This window comes from Manis javanica, chromosome 6, assembly GCF_040802235.1.
Source record: "Manis javanica isolate MJ-LG chromosome 6, MJ_LKY, whole genome shotgun sequence".
Classification (NCBI taxonomy): Eukaryota; Metazoa; Chordata; class Mammalia; order Pholidota; family Manidae; genus Manis; species Manis javanica.
Window position 1 is genome coordinate 114,845,237 of NC_133161.1, and position 17,943 is coordinate 114,863,179.

The 17,943-nt window shown below is 35.6% G+C and overlaps 1 protein-coding gene across 7 annotated transcripts in view; it reads left to right on the plus strand.

The window, feature by feature from the left end:
- Window positions 1-17,943, plus strand: part of CWF19L2 (CWF19 like cell cycle control factor 2) — a 165,813-nt gene that overhangs the window by 64,990 nt on the left and 82,880 nt on the right. For all 7 annotated transcript variants that reach the window (XR_012132510.1, XM_073239327.1, XM_073239326.1 and 4 more), the window contains exons 11-12: window positions 1,966-2,082; window positions 3,829-3,966. Coding sequence is in view for 6 of the 7 variants with exons in the window: in XM_073239327.1 (XP_073095428.1) it covers window positions 1,966-2,082; window positions 3,829-3,966 (255 nt within the window). In the remaining variant the exon portion in view is untranslated. The remainder of the gene's footprint in view (window positions 1-1,965; window positions 2,083-3,828; window positions 3,967-17,943) is intronic.

The following is a 17,943-nucleotide window of genomic DNA, read 5'->3' on the forward strand; positions in this document are numbered from 1 at the left end:
TATAAATATGCCTAAAATTATGTAGGAGGCAAAATATACAGTAAAATTACAAAAATAAAAGAACTAGAAAAAAGTGAATTTGAAAAAGGCCTTAGTATGTGAAGACTTTCTATACTGTGTGAAGGTGCTTGACCTTTATTCCAATATCTAGTAGTGTTTCTCAGATTGTGTTGTAGGATCAGAGTGGGTTATTTTATTTTTAAAATTTTCAGTCCATCGTCGACTAATAGTTTTTAGTACATGGACTAATATTTTTATTAGATATTTGTCCTAAAATGATATTATGAAATATAGGTCCAAACTTTTTACTTAGCTTGATCCAACATAAATTACTCCTTAAGATTGCCATAAAAGTTTAAAAACACTTAGTTTTTATACTTAAGTCATCATGGACTGGTAACAAATGTACCATGGCTGATAATTCTCAGCTTGACACTGGTTTGTGGGCCACACTTTGGGCGGTATAGATCTCGTAGGTGATACGGGCTCCCAGCAGACTTTTCAGCGAAGAATGGCATAATTCTGTTTGTGTTTACCATAATGAATTTTTGGCAGTGTGAGTGATAATTAGGTTTAAGGCTGAAGGATGGAAACCAAGAATCATGGGCAGTTGAAGGGCAGTTTGTAATAGAGGAGAAAGTAAAATCGACTTTATACTGATTAATTCCTGAAAAGATAATTCTCTCAATAGCCTGTAAACTTCTTGTAGGAAGGGACTATATTCCTTTTAGTTACTACCTAAGGTAAGCCCTTTCAAAAATATTTAATGAATGAATGAGTGAATGCATGGGTCAGAGAGGTAAGGCAGAACTAGGAAAGAATAGTGTGTTTAAAACTGGACGAGTTTCAGGCTGAGAATATAATAAACAGAATTAAATGCTTTCAAATCAAGGAAGATGATAATTGACAAGTATTTATTATGTTTAGCAATTTTCAAGTCCTTAGAGAGATCAGTGTTAGCAGTGTGGTAGGTTTAGGGGCCAGGTCATAATGTGTTGCTCTTCTTTATTATCCAGTAAGAGAATGAGTAGAGGTACCTTGAAAGTATGACACTTCGTAAATTAATGTCACTTAGTTGAAGAAGAAAAGTAGTGATAATAATCTTTACTATCCACTTAGTATTTTGTAAGATAAATAATTGGTGTGTGTTTTTTTCTTCCATTTTAACAGGGGAGGTAAGTCTCTATTAGATGGAATTAAAATAGATTTTTAATCATTCTGATTTGAGAAAATGATGAAAATGTGAATAATTTGCTTGGTCTTGTTTCAAATTTTTTTTAATAAAGTTGTTACCTGATACTCTTATGTACTTTTTTATTAGACCCTTTCCAGTAATATTCCATTTTGCCATAGAATAAAATTTACTCATTCTGTACTGTACCAGGCAATGTATTTGGCTAAAAACTTGTAGGAAAAAAATTATAGGTTGAAAGTATGTGGGCTGTAACTTATCCTGAAGAGTCAGAGAAGTGAAAATCACTTGAGGGATGTTAATGGAAAGAATAACATTATTTATGCAGGGTATCCTTATAGTAGTTAATTTAACAATTTTGTTCTGTCATGTAGTTGCTTTATTTCTTATAATCAAGTTTTAGTGTGATCTTTGAAGAAGCATTCATTAAACACATCTACTGCGTAAGTGATGGGTACCCTCATACAGTGCTTATTTGAATATTGGTACTTAGTCATCTTTTAATATTATTGAGATGAAAGCTTTATATTTAAGTTTGCTTCTGTGGTTGCTTTTTAAAAAATAAAATACATTTTGGGTATTTTTTCCCACTTTTTCCCTGAAAAGATTATGGTCATCTTATTTGATAGTGGATAATGAAAGTCCAGGAGACTTTAGATAATCCATAATACTATGTGAAAGTTAGAATCATTTTTATGCTTTTTTGTTACTAAGTATAAGCATTTACCTCTCTTCACAATAACTTCAAAAGTTACCTCTAAATCTTCCCATAGAATGAAGACCAGCAAGAAGTGATCCTTGTTAGGACAGACAGATCTGGAAGCGTATGGCCTGTAAACACACCGGGAAAACCTCTGGAATACAAAAGAGGACAAAGGAATAGACAGACGGTATCTTCAGCAAGTCTTTGTTTATTAATTCAGAATTACTTTTCTACTCTTGAGAATTCTTTGCATCAGACTACTTTAAAATATTTTCTGAAATGTAGTTTTATAATGCAAACATTAGGTGATAATAAATTGTTATTATTTTTATTCTTAGTTATGTCCCTTTGCTTTTTACAAAATGGAATCTAATTCAACCACAGTTTTCAAATAATTCTGAACATTGATTGTTTAACACAGTTTTAATTTTAGTGTACATTTCTTTGACATTCATTGTTTATAGCTTCTTCTCACATACTTTAACCATAGCTCATAGGGAAAACCGTGGTCTCCTAGACCTGTTGTCTGTGTAGCTAATTTGAGACATGGTGATGGGGTCATCCGTATACAGTAATGTCTCAATTATGTAGCTGCTGGATCCTTTGTAAGCCTAATTTTCTTTTCCATCTGGTAACTCTAGCAATGAGTTTTTAGGACTACCTTAAGGCTTTTGAGATGGCAAAAACAATATATTCAGTTTACCTAAGTTAGATTTTTAGTTTTAAATTTGAAAGATCATACAAGCGGTAATTGGGTTTACAAAATATTTATTCATTCATAATTTTTCTGTCTCATGTTTATTATTTGCCTGTTGAATGCCTTTGCTGCTAGAGATAGTAATTCATTCATTCAGGAAATAGTGTGTGAACGATAGCTCTTCTAATGAAATGGGAGGAATTAGGAGTTTGGAGCAGAGATGTGGCAGGAGACAGTAAGGGTTTGAATTACATGAAATGGCAGAACTGGCTAGGGATCCCTAGGTGCATTGCTAGATGGTGGTGTGGCTCTATTTGAGTTGCCTACTACTGAGTGATCTAGGTATGAAAGTAAAGGTGGCAGACAGATTCATTCAGGATTGAGGTTTGTTTTTCGAGCATAATGAAAGTGTAAGAAGGCTAGAAATTAAAGGTCTGGAGCCAGGAAGTAATTGAAATCATGGGGTATGAGATATAATCTAGTGAAGACAGGGAATAGTAATGTTGGGAGAAAATACTGGAAATATGGTTCCAAAGATATCAAGGAGTTGAAAAGCAGGTTTGATTTGGATATAGGAATGTGAGAACAGAAATAGGGAGATTTGATTTTGGAGGAAACAAATAGAGCTTTTCTTTTCTACATGTAGCTATGGGACCAACTGATAGGAAAATCCAGAACTGATTTAGTTGAGAATCAGAGTGTCAGCTGTGTTTCTGGTAGAGCTGTTTGAAGTGGATTTGCTAATACTCCACCGCTGTTTCCAACATGCTTTCATGATCTCTGGATAACTGGAGACTTCCCTATTGCATAGAGAAGGGAATTTTTATTGGGCCTCCCAATGATTTATTCAGAATTTTTCTGTCACATGTTTTTGCCTGTTGAGTTCTTTGCTGCTGGAGGCAAGGAAGCAGAAAAGGGAGCTCTTCTTCTTAACAAGGAAAAGCAGAGCAGAGAGAAGGGATAAAGCAATTCTGCCCTTTCCCCCAAACTCAGAAATCAGATAATGCTATGCTTTCATCCCAAGAGAAGAGGAAAGTAAAGGGGCAGAAGTATAGGGAGTGTTGTTCTAATAGAAGTTCTTCCACGTGGAAGCAGATAGAACAGGGATAACGTGGAAGGGGAGACTGTGATGCATAGTGGGATTTTTACATTTAACATCAGATATATAGGTAATTCATTAAAAATACTTGAGAGACTCATGTTTTCACTAAATTAATATTGTTCATTCTGTCATAGGCTTCAACCCGTGAGCAAAAAGAAAGGGTCAGATACTTTCATGATGATGATCATCTCAGCCTAAATGATTTAGTCAAGAATGAAAAGATGGGAACAGCAGAAAATCAAAATAAACTTTTTATGAGAATGGCATCTAAGGTAAGATATATGCCTGGGATACCTGTGAATTTGAGAAGCTGGTTACTCATTCTAGCAATGATCTCCTTTTCAGAGAGAACTGTTTCTTTCTAATTGTGCTTTGTTTTATTAAATTAAATCCTTTGTAAGACATATTAGGAACATGCATTTGGAACTGATTTGATTGGGAAATACATATTTGGGATTTCAGTTAGTTTTTAAATAGGGACTCTGGTTTAATTTTTAATGCATCCCATGAAATTTTAATTATTATGTGATCTACCATTTAAAGGACAGTTTAGGGCCAGACTTTAGTGTTGACAGTGAGCTGCTAGTTAGATTACCACTTTGTTCGTGTTCGTGTTCCTCCAGTTCTTCCTAATTAGGCTACAAGGAGTGTATTTGGTGTAGTAATTTATGGATTATACAGAAGGCATACTGGAATAATCCTAAGTGTTTATATGAAAACTTTGTATTTTATATGAAAATGTATATTCATACATCACTATGGGTAGTTGGGCGAATTTTTTGTTTCAGATAACATTCTTTGTTGCAGTCCCTTCTACTGCAGTCCCTTCCCAAACAAACCATTAACATTTTTTATACAAGAGATATATTTAAACTTAGCTCAATAACTAGGGTTTGATCCCACTGGAATAATTCAGCTCACTACCTGTTCTTGCAGATAAAGTTGTTTTGGAACACAACTATGCACATTTGTTTATATATTGCTTAAGGCTGTTTTTGCTCTATAATGGCCAAGTTGAATACTTGTAACAGAGATTTTATAGCTCACAAATCTGCAAATATTTACTGTTTTTATGGAAAAAATTTGTCCATCTCTGTTTTATGATACCAGTGGTTGCTTTTTTGTGGCAGGAGTTTGAACAAGGTAGGCAGGAGGGAGACTTTTTACTCTATACCTTTTCAGATTTTTTTTTTAAACTATGTTAATATATTACCTGGTGAAAAAATTAACTTAATGAAAACTAGAATAAGGGTAAGTAGCCAAGTTATCTGTGTGTATATGTGTTTGTCAATTGGGGGTTAGGGGCTAATTGAAAAAGTCATTTTCCCATCACAAGTATTGTATGAGATCTTTAAATTTAGCCCATTAGGATATTACTTCTCTTTATTTTGGGGGAAATGCTAGAAACCTGCTAGGGTCTGGAGATTGAATATAGAAGGAAGGACATATTTTTATGACAATTTCCTTCTCAGATATGGGACAGACCATGTTATGTGAAAATCTGAATTAAATACAGTTTTAGTACTCTTATAGTCCATTCAAATTTATACACAAGAAAAAAACTTGTAAAAAGTTGTAATAGTCATTTGTTAATTTAAGAGTTGTTTATTGAACACCTAATTTTTTGCTGGATAACATTCTAGGTGCAGGGTGTAGAGAAGTATGATCAAGTCATAGTTCTCCCTCAAAGAGCTTACATTTCTAGTGGATGGGCCAGAAAATGAACAAAATACAGTTTTAAAATATTACATGACAAATAATATATTACAAAATAGAAAATATTTTTGTAGGGAATAAAGCAAAGTAGGAGGAGTTAAGGTTTTTTTTTTCAGGGGAGTGTTGAAGGAAGGCCTCTTTAAAGGTGATGTTTGAGCTGACTCTGAACAAGGTGAGGGAGTGGCCCACGTGAATATCTGGGGGAAGGATGTTCACACAGAAGAGACAGCAAATGCAGCAGATCTGAAGCCGAGATAACCTTGAGGAGAATTGAAAGCAAGTTGACTGGGGATGAAAGGAGAAAGGGAGAGAGAAGTGGGAGATGCAACGGCAGACATGGGGTCAGATCATGTCAGGTGTTATAGGCCCTGATGTGAGAACTTCTGTTTATGTTTTAAACGATGGGAACCCACTTGAAGGTTTTTAGTAAGGCAGTGTTGTGATTTGGTTTCTGTTTTGTAATTTCCCACAGTTCTTGTATATTCTGTTCTGGTCTTTTTGGTCTTTGTTCTTTTGTCCTCTGTTTTCATTGTGGAAGTTTCTGTTGTCATATCCTCAGACTCAGAGTCTTTCCTCATCTGGGTTCATTCTATTAATAAACCCATCAGAGACATTCTTCTTTTCTGGTTTAGTGTTTTTGATCTCTTGCATTTCTTTTTGGTTCTTTCTTAGAATTTCCATTTCTTTACTTATATTATCCATCTGTTTGTTCTTTGGATTCCTGTGCCCTGGACTGTGAACTTTACCAGTACTTCTCAGTTTTTTCCCTGCTTAGTTTAGATAGGTGAGAGGGGCCTGGAGTTGGGTGTGTCCCTTCCTTTAGGTAAGTTAGGCTCTTGCAAAACCCCAACACATTAAGCTCTTGTAAAGTAGCTTGTACCAAGGGTGGCCCTTGTTAAGAAAAACAAAATGCTCTGGTGTACTTCAAAATAGTTCCTTTTTACCTGCTGCTGCTGGAAGCAGGAGAGGATTTTTCTTTCTGATCTTTACTGTGAAGATGTGGTTAGAGCTCTTAGAGGTAATACTCTTATATAAAAGTATGTACTCTCCCCAACCCCACCATATGACTGGGTACCCCTGGAGTTTTTAACTCTAAAACTTGTCTACACTGAGCCTCCAACAATTTGTTATAGTTTAGGTTTTCCTGCCCTGACACTGGTTCCCAGGGAACCACTGGTTTCTGCACAGATAAATTGTGATTTTTCTGAACCCACCTGTCTGATTTTGGGGTAGTCACTTTCCTGATGGACTTAAGAAGAGTTGTTGATTTTTCAGTTTTTCAGCTTTGCACTTCTTGTTGGGACAGAATGGTGACCCTGAGCTCTTTAAATACCAAATGGGACACAGATGGTTTATGTTTTGAAAAGATTTTTCTTGAAGCTCTTTTGAGAAGGTAATATAAAGAGGTAAGAGTGGAAGCATAGTGATCACTTAGGAGGTTATTGCATTCATTCCTTGGATCAGAATGGTAAACTGGTGAGAAGTGTTAGGATTTGGGACAATGCTGATGCCATTTATTGAAATACAAGAACTTGCAGGGGGACAAATTTCACAGAAGGTGGGAGGTTAAGAATACGATTTTGGACATATAAAGTATGAAATGCTCATTAGACATTCACATTGTGGTGTGGAGTTACTGTTTATGAGGCTCTGGGTAGATGTTCTCCCATATAGATTTGGATATTGTCAACATTTAAATATATTTAAAGACATGGGAGTTAAGAAATCATTAGTGAGGATTTTCTGAGGACTGAGCCTTTGGAGAACTGTATGGAAAAGGACAAAAAGGATTCAACGCATCAGACTGAGAAGGTATAGCTAGTGAGGTAGGAGAACTGAGAATGGGTTCCAGAAGCTGTCTGAAAGGGAGTCGTGAATGACTTCGTCAGCTGCTTCTGAGAGGTTAAGATCTTTGAAGATTTGGCATTGTGGAGGTTTCTGGTCACTTTCATAATCTTTTGTTATCTTGGCATGTGAAGGAGAAAAACCTGATTAGAGTGGGTTCAAGAGAGAATCTGAGAACAGTTAGTGAAGTGATGGCCTTTAAAGGAGTTGGTTACTGGGCATCAGGACAGGAGGAAAGGCAGAGTATTAGGACGCAGGTAGGATCATAAATTTGGTAGTGGAGAAATGAATGTTTTCTTCCTATTCTATTAGTTTATAAAAAATACTAGGGGTATCAGCTGTGAAGATAGTGTGAAATGGTCTTTGAGAGCACTGGTGAGTGAAATAAAGTAGGGTAATCAGGCCCTGTTGAAGGTCCATCTAAGGTTTATGTTTATATATTTAAAGCAAAATACGTCATGTTGTTTGTGTATTTTTCTTCTACTGTATTTGGATAAGGACTTGTTTTATTGAATCACAATACAATGGTCATGACTTGTTTTGTATTTTTCATATTTTACCACCATTGCTTATTGCTTTAAGGGAACAAATAATAGAGCATGTTTATAATATGTTTTTCTTCTGCTTATATATTATAAGATCTTTTAGTAATATTGTATCGGATTGATTTTAGTATTAGCTGATTTGGAAATAATTGTGATTGAAGATATTTGTCTAGTTTCCCTGAACATTTTAAATCTTTGAGTTTTTTTTAAAATTCAAGTTTACTAAGCTAGAACATTGTAAAATATATTATAAAAATTTACTAATGGGATGCCACCAATATGGCAGAGCAAGAGACCTCAGCGTTCATCCCCCCAATGAAGATCAATTATTAGGTAGCTACCCATGAAAAAAAAACAGCTCTGGAAGAACTCTGGAGTCTACTTAACCAACTTCAGCAATTTAGGGAGCAGAAAACTTGAAAATGATTGCACAAAAATGGAAGGAAAACAGCTTAATTTTGCCTGGATCATTCTGTCCCCTAAGCTCTCAGTGCCAGGAGGCAAATCTCCAGCAAGAGAGAGTTCCCTTTACAGGGAAAAGAAGGGCAGGTGAATGACCAGCTACCCTAGCATTTTGTGGCACCACATAAGGTCCTACTTCAGTTTCATCCCACCCAGAGACCAGCAAAGCTGTGACATAAAGAGACAGCCTGGAACAAGGAAGAAAAGCAGGGTATACCATTAGCAGCCACAGAGTGGGAGTGATCATGATTCCCAGTGATCTGCTTTGCAGATACACTAAGCAACATTCGTCACTGAATAAACCAGTAGCCAGAATAGCTGCTATGGAACTCTTACAGATTTCACCAGCTTTCACTACAGGTATTTATGTTTGCTGCCACCAGATGCCTGAGTCCATTCCTGCTCCCTGTCTTACCCTTATCTGAAAACCCCATGAAGCCTGGAAACTGCTCCATCAGCTAGCTAGGCCTCTGCAGCTCTGTGAGTGTAGGATGCTGGGCTAGACATGTATGGCTGACTGACACTACTTGTTTGTGCTCAGGCCTAGCCTCTCTAGACCTGCACATGCATGCTGCCAACCTGCCAACCTGTCACCATCCTCTACTTCTGTGTACATGTCCTCGGGAAGACATGTGTGCCAACATGCCAAGGTCCCTGCAACTGCCTCTGCACCCAAATCAGGCCCTGCCTTTTGTCACTGGCCTATATCATCACCTAGCCCCACTGGCTTGCACCTGTACACCTCTGCTCCAACCCCCATCACTGGCATCCACTGTCATGCACTATGGTGAGATACAGCAGCCATGGTAGTGCATGCTCACAGCCAGGACCCTGCAGTTGCCAGTGCACCTTAGTTGACTCCAGCCCTTTATGCCTGGTCTGGTCCCCACCACTACATATGTGATTGCAGCCAGGCCTGGCCACTACACAGTCATCTGCAGCTGGACCCTGTATCATAGTATGTGCATACCACTGGCTTTGGCCACTATTATTGCTTGCCTTGGTCCCTAGCTGTTGGACTTGGAGGTGCTGCTGAGGACCTCAACAACCTTTACAGCTGCTGTGTACCCCCTGCAGTTCCTATGAAGGAATCTGCAGTTGATGCTTTGTACCCCAGTAGCTTGAGCCGATGAGTCACCACACTCCCGAAGATCCCGTGCTGCCAGATGCTCTCACACTTGGTGCCCTGCACCTTCAGACCCAGTGTCACTGCTTGTTCCAGCATACCTCACCTGCAAGGAATTTTCCCTTCAAAGTTAGTCCATAAAGTCTGCAAGAGGTGACTGCTTATTCAAATGTGCAGACAACTGTGCAAACTATAGGATCTTGAAAAATCAGGGAATACAGTAAATATTAAAGATTTACTGGCTCCAAAGAAAAGGAGAGAGAGGAATTACCTGGCAAATAATTCAAAATAATTGCTGCAAAGATGTTCAGAGAGCTATAAGAGAACACAGGTAAACAATTCAACAATATCAGGAAAATGATACAAGGACAAAAGATGAAGTTCAACAAAGATACAGAAAGCATTAAAAAAATTTTGGAGCTGAAGATTACAATTACTGAAGAATTCAATAGAGAGCTTCAGCAGCAGATCAGATCAAGCAGGAGAAAGGATCATTGAGTTCAAAGGTAGATCATTTGAAATTATTCACTAAGAGGAGCAAAAAGAAAAAAAATGAAAAGAAATGAAGAAAGCCTGTGGGTCTTATGGGCCACCATTAACCAAAATAATCTATGTATCAATGGAGTCCCAAAGGAGAAGAGGGGGAAAAAGGAGTCGAAAGCTTATTTAAAGAAATAATGGCTAAGAATTTCCCAAACCTGGGGAAAGATTTGGAGAGCCACATTCATGAAGCTTATAGGTAATCCCCAAATTTCAATCAAAAATGATCTTTTCTATGGCATAGTATAATAAAATCTAATGTGAAAGATAAACAGAATTTTAAAAGTCACAGAGAGTAAACAGATCTCACATATGGGAACCCCCTACCTGTTTTCAGTGGATTTTTCAGCAGAGACCTTTTAGGTCAGGAGTGAATGGGATGATATGTTCAAAGTGCTGAAAGAAAGTAAGTACCAACTGAGAACACTTTTCCCAGCAAACCTGTCCTTCATAAATGAATGTGAGTTAAAGATTTTCCTAAGCAAATGAAACCTGAGGGAGTTTATCAACACTAGACGTGCCTTGCAAGGGATGCTGAAAGGAGTTCTTAAGGATGAAATGAAAGGGCACTAGTAACATGGTTACATATGAAAATATTCAACACACTGGTAAAAGGTAAATATATAGTCAGATTCAAAGTACTCTAATACTGTACTTTGGTGGTGGTAACCATTTTAATCTAGTGTAACAGTTGAAAGACAAATGTATTAATACTTATAGTACAATAATTTAATAGATACACAATACAGAAAGTAAAGTATGACATCAGAAACATAAAATATGGTGGTTGTGGGAATAAAAGGGTAGAATTTTTCTATGAGATAGGAGGTAGGTTGTTATCAGCTTAAAAGAAGACTGTTGTATATATAAGATGTTCCAAGTAAGCCATAAACAAAAACCTATGGAAGATACACACAAAGAGAAGGGATTCAAACCATATCACTGTGGAAAATCATGAATTCACAAAAGAAGACAGCAAGAAAGGAAGAAACAGAAAAGAGTTACAAAGCAGCCAGAAACCATCAACAAGATAGTGATAGTAAGTCTTTAGTCCTTACCTATCAATAATTACTTAAATGTAATAGATTAAATGCTCCAATGAAGGTGTAGAGTGGCTGAGTGAATAAACAAAACAAACTTAACTATATGCTCCTACAAGCTTCAGCAGCAGATCAGATCAAGCAGGAGAAAGGATCAATGAGTTCAAAGGTAGATCATTTGAAATGAAGGTGTAGAGTGGCTGAGTGAATAAACAAAACAAACTTAACTATATGCTCCTACAAGAAACTCACTTCAACTTTAAGGACATATAGGTTCAAAGTGAAGGCATAGAAAAATATTCCGTGCAAATAGAAACCAAAAGAAGCAGAGATAGCTATACTTATATCAGATAAAATAGGCTTGAAGTAAAAAACTGTAACTAGAAACAAATAAGGCCATTATATAATGATAAAGGGAAGAGTAATTATAAATATATATGTACCCAGTATCAGATCACCTAAATATATTAAGCAAATACTAAGAGATCTGACGAGTGATAGAAAACAGTACAGTAATACTAGAGGACTTCAGTATCTGACTTTCTTCAGTGGACAGATCATCCAGACAGAAAAGCAATAAGGAAACATTGGACTTAAGTGATACTTCAGACTGAATGGACCTAACAGACATATACAGAACAGTCCATCCAACATCAACAGAATATATATTCTTCTCAAGTGCACATGGGACGTTGTCCAGGAATAGATCATATGTTAGGTCACAAAATAAGTCTTTTAACAAATTGAAGAAGTTGAAAATCATACCAAACATCTTTTGAGGCCACAGTTGTAGAAATCACAAGAGGAAAACTGGAAAATTCACAAATATGTGGAAATGAAACAGCACGCTTCTGAACAATCAATCAAAGATGAAAGTGAGAAATCCAAAAATATATTGAAAAAAAAGAGAAAATCAGGACACAACATACCAAACTATGGGATGCAGCAAAAGCAGTCCTGAGAGGGGAATTTATAGCAATAAACACCTCTGTAGAAAAAACAAAGATCACAAATAAACAACCTAACTTTACACATAGAAAACTAGAAAAAGAACAACTTAAGCCCAAAGTTAGCAAAAGGAAGGAGATAACAGAGATAAGACCAGAAATAAAAGAAATAGAGAATGAAAACACAAAAGAGAAGATCAATGAAACTAAGAGTTGGTTTTTAGAAACAAACAAAATTGACAAACCTTTTAGCTAGACTTACCAAGAAAAAAGAGGACTCAAATAAAATTATAAATGAAAGAGGAGACATTACAACTGATATCACAGAAATACAAAAGATCATACTACTGTGAATAATTATAGGCCAACAAATTGGACAACCTAGTCGAAATGGATGAATTTCTAGAAATATACTACCTACCATGTCTGAATCATGAAGAAATAGAAAATCTGAACACACCAATAACAAGTAAGGATATTGATTGGGTAATCCAAAAATCCCCAACAAAGAAAAGACAGGTCTTCTACCTCCTTGGTTAGATTTATTCCTGGGTATGTTGTTCTTTTTGATGCAGTTGTAAATGGGTTTGTTTGCTTAATTTCTCCTTCAGCTACTTTGTTGTTTGTATATAGAAATGCAATAACTTCTATATATTGTTTGTATTCTGAATCTTTGTTGGACTCATATATTAATTCTGCTAGTTTTGTGGTGCTGTTTTTAGGGCTATCTAACTATATATATTATTCATCTGCAAATATGACAATTTTATATTTATTATTAATGGTCTTTCCCATTTTATTGTTAATATTCACCAGTTTTTCCAAATGAATATAATTTTATTTTTCTCACTACATTTATTTCTCTGTTCCTTATTGTAGGAAAAAAAATAAAGTTTTCGAAACAAAATGTGATAATCACTTTTATATTTACCCCAAGTAGAATTATATTAAGTATTCCATATTATATTAGCTGGACACATTATTAAAGCCTCATGCCAACTAGTGCAGTTACTATCTATCAGCATAGAATGATGTTACAGAACCACTGGCTAGTCTCTATGCTACACTTCTATCCCAACTCATATTATGATTGAGGAATTTTTGTGCCTCTGTTGCCCTCACTCTCCCCACCTACCCACTGCTATGCTTCCGCTATGGTAACCACCATTCACTTCTCAGTGTTTCTGAGTATACTGCTCTTTTGTTCATTTTGTATTGTTTTGTTTTTTTATATCCTGCAAATAAATGAAATCATATGGTATTTATATTTCTCTACCTGGCTTAATTCACTGATCATAATACCTTCTATGGCCATCCATGTTGTCACAAATGACCAAATTTCTTTTTTTAATGGCTGAATAATATTCCACTGTGTATATGTGCCACTCTTATTCATCTATTGATAGACACATACATTGCTTCCATATCTTGATTATTGTAAATAACGTGAGAATAAACATAGGGGTACATATATCTTTTCAAATAAGGGATTTTGTGTTTTGGGGGCTAATTCCTAGAGGTGGAATTAATGGGTCATATGATATTTCTATTTTTAGTCTTCTGAGGAACCTCTGTACTGCTTTCCATAGTGGCTGCAGCAATTGGCATTCCCACCAACAATATAGGAGGGTTCTCTTTTTTCCACATCCTTGCCAACATTTGTTATTTTTTGTCATTTGGATAGTGGTCATTCTAACTGGTGTGAGGTGATAACTCATTGTCGTTTTGATTTGCATTTCCCTGATGATTAACGATGTAGAGCATATTTTCAGGTGCCTGTTTGGCCATATGTATTTCTTCTGTGGAAAAAATGTCTGTTGAGGTCCTCTGCCCATTTTTTAATCGGGTTGTTTTTATGGTGTTGAGGCTTATGAGTTGTTTATATATTTTGGATGTTAATATGTTTTCCCATACTGTAGGTTACCTTTTTTTTCTTTGCTATACAGAATCTTTTTAGTTGATGTAGTCCTACTTGTTCATTTTTTATTTTGTTTCCCTTGCCTGAGGAGATGTGTTCAGGAAAAAACTGCTTGTGCTTATGTTGAAGAGATTTTTTTATATGTTTTATGAAAAACATAGGAGTTTTATGGTTTCATGTCTTATATTTAGGACTTTAATCCATTTTGAGTTTATGTTTGTGAACGGAGTTAGACAATAATCCAGTTTCAATCTCTTGCATGTAGGTGTCCAGTTTTCCCAACAGCAGTTATTGAGGAGTCTGTCTTTTCCTCCTCGTATATTTACGACTTCTTTATTGTATATTAATTAACCATATATCCATGCATTTATATCTGGGCCCTCTATTCTGTTCCATTGATCTTTGAGTGTGTTTTTGTACTAGTACCATCTTGTTTTGATTACTGTAGGTTTGTAATGTACCTTGAAGTCAGGAACCATAATAGCCCCAGCTTTGTTCTTCTTTCTTAGGATTGCTTTGGCTACTTGGGGTCTTTTGTGGTTCCATATGGATTTTAGGATTGTTTGCTCTGGTTCATTGAAAAAAGATGTTTGTATTTTGATAAGGGTTGCATTGAATCTATAAAATCCTTTGGGCAGGATGACCATTTTGACAATATTAATTCTTCCTATCCATTAGGATGGGATAGATTTCCATTTATTTGTGTCTTCTTTAATTTCTCTCATGAATGACCTATAGTTTTTCAGAGTACAGGTCTTTCATCTCTTTGATTAGGTTTATTCCTAGGTATTTTATTCTTTCTGATTCAATTGTAAATGGAATTGTTTTCTTGATTTCTCTTTCTGTTAGTTTGCTGTTAGTATTTAGGAACTCAGCAGTGTATTAATTATCCTGCAACTTTGCTGAATCCAGTTATTAGTTCTATTAGTTTTTTGGTGGAGTCTTTAGGGTTTTCTATGATAATGTCATGTCATCTGCAAATAGTAACATTTTAACTTCTTCCTTACCAATTTGGATGCCTTTTATCTCATTATCTTGTGTGCCTGTGGCTAAGACTTCCAGTACCATGTTGAATAAAAGTAGTGAGAGTGGGTGTCCCTGTCTTACTCCTGATCTTACAGGAGAAGCTTTTAGCCTTTCACCATTGAGTATGATGTTAGCTGTGGGTTTCTCATATATGGCCTTTGTTATGTTGAGGTATGTTCCCCTGTGCCCATTTTGTTGATGGTTTTTATCATAAATGGATGTTGAATTTTGTCAAGTGATTTTTCGGCATCTGTTGTGATCATGGGGTTTTTATCCTTTTATTAATACAGTGTATCACATTGATTTACAAATATTGTACCATCCTTGTATCACTGAAATAAATCCCATGTGGTTGTGATGGATGACTTTTGATGTGTTTTTAAATTTGGTTTGAGGATTTTTGCATCTGATATCATCAGGGATATTGGTCTATAATTTTCTTTTTTTGTAGTGTGTTTGTCTGGTTTTGGTATTAGAGTGATGCTGGCCTCATAGAATGTGTTTGTAATTATTCCCTCCTCCTGTTCTTTTTGGAGTACTTTAAGAAGAATGGGTATTAGCTCTTTAAATGTTTGGTAGAATTCATCTGCAAAACCATGTGGTCCAGGACTTTTGTTTGTTGGGAGCTTTTGATAACCAATTCAATATCATTACTGGTAATTTCTTTCTGTTTCTTCTGGGTCAGTCTTGGAAGGTTGTGCTTTCCTAGGAATTTGTCCATTTCTTCTAGTTTGTCCAATATATTGGCATGTAATTTTTCATAAAATTCTCTAATAAAATCTTTGCATTGCTGTGTTGTCAGTTATAATAATTCCTTTTTCTCTTCTGGTTTTATTTGTGTCATTTTATCTTTTTTTCTTGATAAATCTGGATAGGAATTTATCTAATTTGTTTATCTTGTCAAAGAACCAGCTGTTGGTTTCATTGATTATTTTTTCTCTTTTTTCCCTATTTTATTTATTTCACCTCTTTTTCTTTATTAGGTCCTTCCTTCTACTAAGTTTGGGTTCATTTATTCTTTTCTGGTTTCTTTAGGTGTGAGTTTAGACTGTTTATTTGGGATTGTTCTTGTTTCTTGAGGTAGGCGTGTATTGCTATGTACCTCCCTCTTAGATCTGCTTTTGTGGTATTCCACATATTTTGGACTATTTTGTTTTCATTTTCATTTATCTACTTGTATTGTTTGATTTCTTCTTTGATTTGTTCATTGACCCACTGATTATGTAGAAGCGTGTTGTTTAGCCTCCATGTATTTGTGGATTCTTTTGTTTTCTTTGTTTAATTTGTTTCTAGTTTCATACTATTGTGGTTTGAGAAACTGCTTGATACAATTTCAATCTTTTTTAATTTATTGAGGCTTTTTTTGTGGCCTAGTATGTTATCAGTTATTGAGAAGTTTTCATGTGCATTTGAGAAAAATGTGTATCCTGCTGCTTTTGTGTTGAATATTCTGAAGATACCTGTTAAGTCCATCTGATCTAAGGTATTGTTCAGTACCTCTGTTTCCTTATTTATTTTCTGTCTGGATGATCTGTTGATTGATGTAAGTGGTGTGTTAAAGTCCCCAATATGATTGAGTTGCAGTCTGTTTCTCCCTTTAGTTCTGTTAGTATTTGTTTTACATATTTAGGTGCTCCTATGTTGGGTGCATAGATATTTATAATGATTATATTCTCTTGTTGCACTGACCCCTTTATCATTATGTAATGTCCTTTGCTGTTTCTTGTTACTTTTTTTGGTTTGTAGCCTGTTTTGTCTGATACAAGTACTGCTACTCACTACTGCTTTTTTTCCTCCCTATTATTTGTATGACCTATCTTTTTCCATCCCTTCACTTTTAGTCTGTGTATGTCTTTGGGTTTGAAATGAGTCCCTTGTAGGCAGCCTATAGATGGGTCTTACTTCTTTATCCATTCTGCCACTCTGTCTTTTGATTGGTGCATTAAATCCATTTACATTTAAGGTGATTATTGATAGGGTTCTACTTAATGCCATTTTATTAATGTTTCCTGGTTGGTTTTGTAGTTACTCCTGTTCCTTTCTTCCTTTCTTAAACTCTTGTTATTTGATTTTCTTTATTGCTATGATTGGATTTCTTCTTTTAAAATTTTTTGTGTATCTGTTATAGGCTTTAGGTTTATGGTTACTGTAAGGTTCATAGGTAGTTTTCTAAATATATAAGAGTCTCTATTAAGTTAATGGTCACTCTATTTCAAACACAGTCCAAAAGTACTTCTTTTTTATTCTTCTTCCTCCTCCACATTGTATGTATTAGATGTCATAATCTGCATTTTTAGTGTATCCCTTGACATATTTTGTGTATAATTGGTTTTACTACTTTTTAAAAATTTCATACTTGCTTGGTAAGTGATTGGTCTACTACCTTTAACGTGAGTATATTTTCACTGATGAAAAATACTTAGGCTAAGGGAACATTTCCTTTTGTAGTGTACTTCTACAGAAGTACCTTTAGTGTATCCTGTAAGTCCAGTTTAGTGGTGGTGAATTCTTTTAACTTTTGTTTATCTGGAAACTTTTAATTTCTCCTTCTGTTCTGAATGATAACCTTGCTGGGTAGAAGATTCCTGGTTGTAGGTTCTTCCATTTCAATGCATTAAATATTTCATACCACTCCCTTTCTGGCCTATAAAGTTTCTGCTGAGAAATCTGCTGATAGCCTCATGGGGTTTTCCTTATAGGTAACTTGCCTCTCTCTTGCTGCTTTTAAGATTCCTCTTTATCTTTAATCTTTGCCATTTTAATTACTATATGTCTTGGTTTCGTCTTCCTGTGGTTCCTTTTGTTAGTGGTTCTCTGTGCTTCCAAGACCATGCTGTCTATTTCCTTCCCTGGTTGGGGGTATTTTCAGCAATTATTTCTTCAAAGAAATTTTCTCCTCCTCTTTCTCTCTCTTCTTTTGGTATCCCATTATGTGAACATTGTTTCATGTGGGGTTGTCATACGGTGTTCTTAGCATCCTCTCATTTTTAGAAATTCTTTTTTTCTCTGTTCCTCAGCTTTGATGTTTTCCTTTTCTCAATTTCCTTCTCATTGTTTGTCTCCTCTTCTTGCAGCAATCTATTA